The sequence below is a fragment of the Aspergillus terreus genome, genomic scaffold (genome assembly GCF_000149615.1).
Source record: "Aspergillus terreus NIH2624 scaffold_8 genomic scaffold, whole genome shotgun sequence".
NCBI classification, from domain to species: domain Eukaryota; kingdom Fungi; phylum Ascomycota; class Eurotiomycetes; order Eurotiales; family Aspergillaceae; genus Aspergillus; species Aspergillus terreus.
Window position 1 is genome coordinate 1,179,625 of NT_165931.1, and position 9,335 is coordinate 1,188,959.

Below are 9,335 nucleotides of genomic sequence, written 5' to 3' on the forward strand. Positions count from 1 at the left end.
CAAGCACAATAAGTAGGACGAGAACGGTACAGGTCGGGATGATAGATAGTGTCCGGACCACCCCATTCTTTAAAACGGCGGTGCCGAGACTCCACGGTCCTGGTAGACTGTATGAGCGAGACGCTGGAATTCCGCTCCGAAGTGGTGCATTGGAAATCCACACAGTATTAAGCGGAATTGGCGGAGGGACTATTCCGTCGCACTTGCATTCAATCTAGAAAGTCTACATGAGCGAAGTTGGCAATTTTATCTATCTGCAGACATTTGACGATGCGAAGGAAAGAATCGTACTTTGGAGATCATTGGCTCTACACTTACTTTTTATGGGAGTACCAAAGTACAGACCTGGCTAGCTTGCGCAGCCAGAATCTCCACAGGCTGTCTAGACACTAGCTACTTGGTACTAATGGCACTTCTAAATAGCTTCCATCCAGGAATACCAAATGGGTATCCGCGCCATTGATACCTGATCCCGCCCGAGGGATGTCACAGGCGGGACTGTACTCACCAAAATCTCGCCCCTGAACCACGAGTCTCAGAGATTCGCCCTTTCTGAATAGAGTCGAACTTGGCTGAATGCCAATATCCATTTGGACAGGGACTCCGGGCTGTAAGAACTCGGCATCCGCCTCTAGGTATGTGTGGTCGACTTCGTCACCAAGCGTGGACTGTTTAGGAGCCTGCTTTCTTTTTGAGCCGCGTAGCCACCCCCATGCGACATGGCCATCGTTAATGAATGTGTGGTAGGGAAAGTAAACGATGTTCCCGTCCCGATCAAGCTTTTGTAACGTGACAAATATATCCGCATCGGTGGAGGTGGTTGCCAACTTGAGATGGAGACGAGAAGTTCCCGTGATTTCAGTCGGCTCGGAGAACTTTGTTTGCCAAAAGACGGAGCCTCTATTAGCAACATAAGAGACGGAGGCGGGAGTCGCGTCAGAGGTATGGAAAGGAGCCGATGAGAGCTGTCCGCCCGCACCTAGGTAGTATTTGGCTCGGACAGTCCTGGCGATGGGGTATTCGTTCTCACTGCGCCATGTCCCAGCATTGTGTTTTTCGGTCACATTGAGTCTCACTCTAGGCCAGAATTGAACCGAAGCCGCTAAGTGGCCGTCGGGGCCGTTGAGATAAGCATTGAAGAAGGCCAATTGGCGCTCCAATGATTCCATAGTGAGTTGCCACTCCCATTTGCGATATCTGTTTCCGATGAGGCATTATTAGACCCATGATTTAGCAGGAAGGGAATTATCAGACGTACGGATGGAGTTCAAGATACTTGATCTTAGATGAAGCGCCCAGATATCCACGGATGGTGCCAGGTGTATGAATCCCATTGTCGGCCAAACTGGAGATGGCGTACACCGCGCATGTGATGTTCTGGACAGCGGGCTGGAACTGCCGCCAGAAATCGTCAATGTAAGGGTGTTCTTCCGAGGCTCGCCTAAGGTCGATGACTGGGGTACCGACGCGGTTGCCATGAGACATCCATTTGTCATTGAGAGCCTGCATGAAGTTCGGATGTATGATACCACCTTTCCAAGCCAGCTCTCTGTACAAACATGTCCACCCATCCTGGACTATGATTGCATAGAGGTGAGGTGGTCGGAGGGCCGCCGCTTGCCTGTAGGGACGAGAATTAGATACTAGTCTTTTCCTAGGGATGAACTCGCGGTCGAGTAACGCACCATTGAATAGCCCCCAACGCACTTGCTCCAATCATGCCCACATGTCCATTGCACCAAGGCCGTGTGCCCAGATATTCAATAACATCATAAGCATCTATACCGTCAGACCGAGCGGCAAATGATGCTTTCTCCCCCTCGGAGGCGAAGCTTCCTCTGGCATCAACAGCTACATATGAGAAGCCGTGCTTGACCCAGAAGACCGGGTCGCTTCCCTCAAAAACGTTGTGCTTGGAAAAACGGACACCGTCAAACCCAGGATCGAAGTCCTTGCTCGGTGGTATCTGGGTGACATCGGACGGACTTTGCTTGCCGTATGGGGTTACAGCTAGGACGACTGGAATCTGAGTGATGGCTGGATCCAGCGGACGGAAGATGTCGGCACGCAGCTTCACGCCGTCCCTCATAGGGACGTCATGGTTGTACTCAATGTCCATGCCGTAGTCGGTGTCCTTGAGCTGGCGATGTGATGGGTCGAAGGTGGGAAAGACCGCTTTTGGTCCTTGAGAGGGTCTCCATGGAAAGAGCTTATCGGCCAGGGCAAGTTGTTCTTTTGTTGAAGTCATGATGCGCGAAGATGGGTGTAGCACGTAATGTTTGTCTTTTTTCCGTCTATTTTAGATTGTGGTATAGGAAAGATACAAAAGAAATCGGACCACTTAAATAGATGCCTCGAGTGACGCTTCTGCAGCGACCAATATTTCCGTATATCCGAGATGTTAATTTGTTCCGTTTGTAAATAGTAAGGAAACCAATTGACAGAGAACAATGAGAACCCACTGTACTAAGGAAAGACAGATACCGATAGGACATGCGGAGTATGATCGACTACTGCTCCCGCAGCTCGGATATACCAGGAACTATATGTCAGCGGAAGATCTCTCGATTATCTCCGTGTCTTCCTTTGCACAAAGAATAATGCTCCATGTCCATCCAGGTCGCAAGGTAGCGAGTGGGAGGTTAGATTTTAACTTTACCTGCCATAGCATCCTTCTTTCTTTAGGTGCTGATGGAGTTACTCTTTACAATATAACTATTCAGTATCCCTCGACTGCGGACATCCCCGCAACGCTCCGTTACCACTGCGGTGACCATAGGACGTGTCGATAATGTGGGATATAGACTAGTAACTGCCTTCGTAGTCATCTGCTTGCTGCTTTGGCAATTACGGGGGAACATGTGGAATTACCGGCTACTCGTCTCGTGACCTGCCAATGCATTGATCATCCGTTGTCCTTCCTTTCTCCGCTCATCAGAGCTCTTGAATCTCTGAGCTGCAGCACCAGAGGCGTGGGTCGTGATCTACCAAAACCAGATGTCCCGTATGTTAAGGGTTGGGGAATTCACCGTTCGCGAACATACCTATTCTCCAGCAACGCCCATCACTGCCCAGTGCTGTCTCAGATCCATGGCCGAAATAGAGGAATGGAACAGCCTCAGTCCAGTTAAAAAATTGTTACGAAACCCTCCGCTGGCTGGCAGTTCGGACCCATGCACTACGGAACTAAACATCCAGGATATCATCAGAGTGGGAGATGGCCACCACACACAGGTCTTTATTGTCGAGGCCCGGTCTGAATTCTCGGGTGTCCAACGGGGAATGCAGCTGGTGGCAAAGGTGTACGACCCGCTGTATTGTGACGATGGCCCTTACATGAATCCCTTCCGTTGCGTCGTCAACCACTATACTCACGAGGTGCATACGTATCACCAACTTTCCGACTTCCAGAGAAAGTCAATACCCAAGATTTATGCTTCTTTTTCACTGGAAATCCCGACTGAGGGGCCTGAGCTGCGCACCGTTCGACTGATCCTGCTGGAGTATATACCACGGTCATCGATGCAGCAGGCAAACCCGAAGAACTTCTCCCAACAGACACGACAGCAGATGCTCAAGGCGATAGTCGACCTTGAAAGCCTCCTATATCAGAGGGATATACTCCTCCAAGCCGTGGGTCCTAGAAATGTGATGATCGTGGATGCTACATTCTCACATGAAAACGGCAGAAACTTGGTTTTTATTGACTTTGCCAACGTTCTCTTCGGCCGTGTGCCTGATGATATGCGGAAATATCGAAGGAAGTCCTTGGCAAATACATATCTCCAGTGCTACGGTGGAGAAACAGAGGAACGTCGGAATTCAGAGATTGGGTTGACTGGGAGTGGAAGCCGTGGGTCGAGAATGAATTTGCCCATACTGTCTCGTCAATCACACCCAAGATGCGGGAGGTTTACGATTACCACTGACTGCGGATTTCATTGATGAACTAATGTGTGCTGGGTTCTCGACTGTACCTGTATGGAGGCCTATTATCGTTGCATAGCCATCTACTTGCATGTCCCCAGTTCCGTCGTTACGTCTACATTACACAATGAAGAGCTGGCTTCCATAAAGTTCCATCATAACAACCGCTAAAGCTGTGAATTGCAATGCCTGGACATGCCTAGGCATACCGCAAGGCACCGCAGCATCCAGAATGGCACTCGCTAGTCCTTCCATCTGTGCAATGCCCAGCCTTCTGCCCTTCTGACAGCCGGTCTTGGCTGTTCCACCATCTCATTATAAGAGGCCTCTGCGCTCTCCACCGCCGTGTCGGTTCTGGTATCGGCAGGAACAAGACAGCAAATAAAGTTATCAAGATTGCCAACTGCCGACATGCGGCGCCGGCAGTTCCAAAACCCAAATTTAGGGTCGCGAGTCTATCCATTGATTCATTGTTACTGGGCTGGGCGACACCCCGCAAACCCCAGAATCTACCCCGGGGAAAAGGAAAAGGGGAGACGTTCCACCACAGAGCTCCGCGATCCACCGGTCCCTCCCCCAAGACCGTCCGCGTTTGGATAGTGTCCATACTATCGTCTACCATGTCGATCTCTTGTAGTTCTCATACTGGGAAGATGGCACTCCCGATAAAAATGCCGTCCAATATAGTGACGTTTAGGATGATGGTGACTCCAATGATTTCCATGTGGAGGAGTAGAGACTTGCGGTGGGTATGATCCGCTTGGATGCTGAAATCTACACCTGTACAATGAGTAGTGGGATAGTATTGGCGGTGTCTATTTAATCTGCAGTTGTCTCCTCAGGAAGCTACTGTACAAACCTGAGCAAGTCCAGGTCAAGCCACTCATCATGTCTTCCTCCACATCCCCCGCCGACTCCGATGGAAAGTTCGATATCAACGAGATCAGCACCGCCTCTCCTCCCCTCACCCATCATCAGACTGGTCAATCTACCCACATCGACTATGCCTACCCAATGGCCCAGCTCCAACCCACGGAGACCCGTCTCCCAGCCTTTGGGGGCGAGTTCCAACCTGGTCTCTATCGCCCCGTCAAGGATCGCAAGATCGCCAACCCGGCGCCCTTGGGATTGTGCGCCTTTGCGTTGAGCACGTTCGTTTTGGGATTGATTGAGATGGAAGTGCGGGGAGTTACCGAGCCGAATATTTTGATCGGGCTTGCCTTTGCGTATGGAGGTTTGGTGCAGCTGCTCTCTGGCATGTGGTATGTTCGCTTTCTGCCCCTGCATTCAATGCATACTGATGGTGGACAGGGAGATGGCAGTAGGAAACACATTCGGTGCTACAGTTCTCTCCTCGTATGGCGGGTTCTGGATCTCCGTGGGTATTATTTTCACTCCCGGCGGATTTAATATCATGGCCTCCCTGACCGAGGCCGGTGGGGGTAAACCGACCATGTTCTATGACTCTTTTGCGTTGATGTTGATGGTCAGACCTTCCCTCTATTATATCCTGCGATGACAACCTAATATGTCTATAGGGCTGGTTCATCTTCACCACGCTTATGATGATGTGCACGTTGAAATCCACCTTTGCCTTCTTTTTCCTTTTCTTCGTCGTCGACCTGGCGATCCTTCTGCTCGGCATCGCATACATGCACCGCGATGCCCACGGTATGCCCAACACGACAATTCGCAAGGCGGGTGGGTTTTTCTGTCTGCTTGGGTCGTTCTTGGCGTGGTATAATGCGTTTGCTGGACTGGCGGATACGAGTAATAGTTTCTCCATCGTGCCTGTGCTGCATTTTCCGTGGTCTGAGAAGGGGCGTGAGTCTCGTCGTCAGCGGAAGGTCTCCGTTGAATCGACGGCGTAGGCCTGAATGGCCTTGGGAGACCGTTCTTAGCATCTGCAATGTAGAATACTGAGTTCAACACTAGCTCCTATCTCCAGAACATAGATATCATGTTATTGCCACGTTATGCACTTATTCAACAGCTAGTAGTCACCCCCCGTAGACCCATACAAATGCACCCCCCTTTCAAGCACCTCAATCTCATCCCCAACCTGCACATACAGCCCAACTCCCTGCCCCCTCGCCTCCTCCAAACCCCTATCTTCCGGCACGCAATGCATCCCCAAATACCCCAGCGCCGCCGGATTCCCCTCCTCAACAGTCCGATACCGCACCAGCGTCGTGCTAGGCTGCGGCCTCCCCCTCTTCTTCCCGGGAGCCGGGCTATCCGCATCGAAAACCCCCCTGTCGGGGTCCACATTCGGCATCGTGCACCGAGACGTCCGACACACCACGCACAGTGTGGGGTTGACCTCCGCGCGCGGTCCGCCGCCCGTTCGCGGCAGAATGCGGTACCGTTTCCAGGATTCTTCGTCGAAGGCTGGCGCGCCGAATATCCAGAGGTTCGCGCGGAAGCGCAGCGCGTTGAGGGGCCGGTTCTCTGGTGGGAGGAGGGATGATACGGAGTGCACGGAGGCCAGGCTGTTGATGTGGACAGGTTGCTGGTCGGTGTAGCCGTGTACGGAGGGCGTGCCGATGTGGCTGAGGGGAGCGAGGTTGCGATCCGTGCGGGTGAGTGTGTCGGGTGTGCAGCGTAGAAGGGTGAGGGGTTGGGTCAGAGGGATTCCGAGGAAGGTCTTTAGCTTGGGGAGGGCGGCTGCGATGGATGGGACGGTGCCCAGGTCCAGGCCCTGGGCATCGCGGCTGTGGATGCCGAAGGTTCTCAGGCGGATTTGGAAGCGGGATGTTTGTGCTGGGGTTGGTTGGAGGGGGACGATGAGGGTAGTTTGTGGTTTTGATGAGAGGTCCCAGGTGTGCAGGATTGTCTCGAGTCGGGCTGTCCAGCTGGGAGGTTCTGGGTCTTGGAATGTCAGGACCACGCAGCCGCCTGCCTGGACGAGAGGGTCGTGGACATTGGTCTTGTCGTGGGGAAGCCATAGTTCAGTCTTGATCTGCGACATAATGGGCTTGGTGCGCTGGCTGATGAATCGCCACTTCGAGCCCGTTGCGTCGGTGATCTCGGTTGCAAATGCAAAACATCTATCGTAGAGAAACCCAGTCTTCGTTAACAAGGCGCGATGCATCTCGACTGGGCCGCAGGATTTCACCGGGTGGATGTATATCGCCTTGACGCGAATCGGTCCATCTGGGACCGTGTCTTCTGGAATGTTGTACTTGGGATCATATTGATCTGTCATGTTACTGGCGGAGACCCCATGTTGCTGCAGGTGGCGCAGTTTTCTGCGGGTTGTGGAGATGTTGCCGGTTTGGATGAGAGCCGTTACGATGAGGCTGAGGAGAAGCGATAGAGCTGTCGTTGTATATATGATTGTGGGTGCTTCTACGCCTTGTAGAAGTTGAAGTAACATCTTTGAAGGACGAGTTTGGTGAGGATATTGACTGTTAGTGCGGAGAGAAGCAAATATTGTTGAGCGATCAAGATGGATGGTGAGTGCGATAGAGTCCAGTCCATTGCGTATAAGATAGGTAGCTAGTCAGTTCGTGTTGATGCGGCGATTCTAGGCATTGACTAAAATTTCCCCTTTAGGAAGTTAATCGGAGGGGGATCCGCCAACTGTCACGGAGGTGTCCGAAGAGCATTATACGGAGTATATATCGTCGACAACGGTGGCCGTTGTAGAGATAGGCATCTTCTGGCACAAACAGATATTCCGAGGTCCTCTTATGTGATGCGGTGGTGTTCCGTGCAGAGCACAGACGATACCAAAAGTATATCTTTGACCACTGTACTGCTAGACCCGAACTGTCTAAGTAATGTAGCTAACGATAAAACATTAAGATATTCCGTTGTTCATAATTACTATTTTTTAGGAAGATATGAATCTTTGGCTTCTTACCATCTCCCAATTTGTAAGTCTGGTGATATACCGGAGCACTGCTTGTAGACTTCGGCACCAGCCGGATAGCAGGATTAGCCATCTAGATCGCTGGAAGTCTCCTTGGAGATTCAACGAACCCGATGGACACGGTTGAATGAACGCAGATAGCACTTGGCATTCTGATATCAGCTTATGAGGCTGCAGCCATGAGAACTTCGTGTCTATGCGTTCCCAGTGTGGCAGAGGCCTGCATCATTCGCACCATTCTATGGTACTAAATATGGTTACACCGAAGATCCCAAGGCCACTTGGGGACGGTTGATGCATATCTACAATAAGTACCCAGGTAGTAATTTCGTGCGTCATGGATGGAGCCTGGGAAATGAGGATAGGGGACCGGGGAGGGATTCAGGGCCTTGTGGACCTGTCCTAGTGCGAATGGTTGGCAAGAGTTGGCTCCACTGGACGATCAGTTAGACAAAACAGGAAGAAGAATCCGATGGAGCGAGAGTCATAACTGCAGCGAACTAAGGACGAGGTCCGATTTGCAGTACTGTATTCACGACAATTTTCTGTCTGCGGATATATTGATAGGCGGTGTGATCGGTTATCGAATTGGTTCGGCGTGTCTTCAGAATTGATCTGGAAGTATGCCAATATTAAATCTGCTTTAGGTTAATTTAAGTAACACTGAAAACTGGAGAATATATATGAGCGAGCTGTGGGGAAGTAGGGACGGGCTTATTCGGGATTCGCTGTAGAAGTCTTCTATTCATCCACAGAATGTAGGACCACAGAGCTTGTCTTTTCATGTATGTAGCGCATGACAGACTCAGTTAGATCTAAACAGTAGTACTGGTATCAGGTTGCTAACTCCGTAGGTGCTCCGATGATAAGATGGAACCTCTAACGAGATCTAAGGATTAGTGCGCAGTAGAGGAAGCTTGTCCCCTGACCGGTGGAGTCGCACTGCTAATGCCCGCAATTTCCATCCCAAAGCGACACTCTGAATCCATTCTCAGGATTCCGACGGAGCCCGCAGGATAATACTCCGTATCCATTGCCGATTACTCCGTCCTATCTAGTTATTATCCTGAAACCAACACGGACGACGGTGGTGTCCTCCCGTCCCTGATCATGGTCCCATGTACGGAGTAATAGGCCGTGCAATTGCCAAAACAGGATAGTCATTGTTCGAGATCCGTGCAATCGGACTCCTTATGCTGCAGAGAGATCCCTCCGTGTGCCTGAAGAGGACTCCTCCGGTCAGGGGCAAGATGTGTGATAGTCGTGCCGATCTGAGGGGCGAGGACCAATGGTTCACCCTTCTGCTCTTCAGGGCTCAGGCCTCTAGACGGAGGATACTCGGTCGAATGAGTTGACCCTCCGCACGCCGACTCTCATGAATTCAGTCTTCAGATACTCGGTTCCGGTCGAGCAACGCCACGACGACATCCGGCCGATGTACCGGGAAAGCGGCGATGTCTACCGAAGCGAAGAGGAAAGAGACTTTATTTGCCTCGTGGCAGGACAGGAAAGGGAACCATGGATATGAGGA

At 51.4% G+C, this 9,335-nt stretch overlaps 5 protein-coding genes across 5 annotated transcripts in view; 3 read left to right on the forward strand and 2 right to left on the reverse strand.

Moving 5' to 3' along the window:
* Positions 1–389: 389 nt before the first annotated feature.
* Positions 390–2,248, reverse strand: ATEG_06051 (CocE/NonD family hydrolase; the record flags this gene model as incomplete). The annotated part of the gene is made up of 3 exons (XM_001215229.1): positions 390–1,197; positions 1,259–1,621; positions 1,686–2,248. 3 exons carry the CDS (start codon positions 2,246–2,248, stop codon positions 390–392), a joined length of 1,734 nt encoding a protein of 577 aa, XP_001215229.1.
* A 749-nt stretch (positions 2,249–2,997) lies between these two features.
* Positions 2,998–3,929, forward strand: ATEG_06052 (uncharacterized protein; the record flags this gene model as incomplete). The annotated part of the gene is made up of 3 exons (XM_001215230.1): positions 2,998–3,004; positions 3,056–3,730; positions 3,790–3,929. The coding sequence occupies 3 exons, from the start codon at positions 2,998–3,000 to the stop codon at positions 3,927–3,929; spliced, it is 822 nt and encodes a 273-aa protein (XP_001215230.1).
* Positions 3,930–4,815: 886 nt separating this feature from the next.
* On the forward strand, positions 4,816–5,337 carry ATEG_06053 (uncharacterized protein; the record flags this gene model as incomplete). The annotated part of the gene is made up of 2 exons (XM_001215231.1): positions 4,816–5,189; positions 5,274–5,337. The coding sequence occupies 2 exons, from the start codon at positions 4,816–4,818 to the stop codon at positions 5,335–5,337; spliced, it is 438 nt and encodes a 145-aa protein (XP_001215231.1).
* Positions 5,338–5,920: 583 nt separating this feature from the next.
* ATEG_06054 (uncharacterized protein) lies at positions 5,921–7,135 on the reverse strand (the record flags this gene model as incomplete). The annotated part of the gene is made up of 1 exon (XM_001215232.1): positions 5,921–7,135. One exon carries the CDS (start codon positions 7,133–7,135, stop codon positions 5,921–5,923), a length of 1,215 nt encoding a protein of 404 aa, XP_001215232.1.
* A 1,919-nt stretch (positions 7,136–9,054) lies between these two features.
* The window catches only part of ATEG_06055 (arylsulfotransferase family protein), a gene marked incomplete at both ends in the record, with an annotated part of 2,295 nt that continues 2,014 nt past the window's right edge, over positions 9,055–9,335 (forward strand). Inside the window, one exon of the mRNA XM_001215233.1 lies at positions 9,055–9,095. Within this exon, the coding sequence (XP_001215233.1) occupies positions 9,055–9,095 (41 nt within the window). The remainder of the gene's footprint in view (positions 9,096–9,335) is intronic.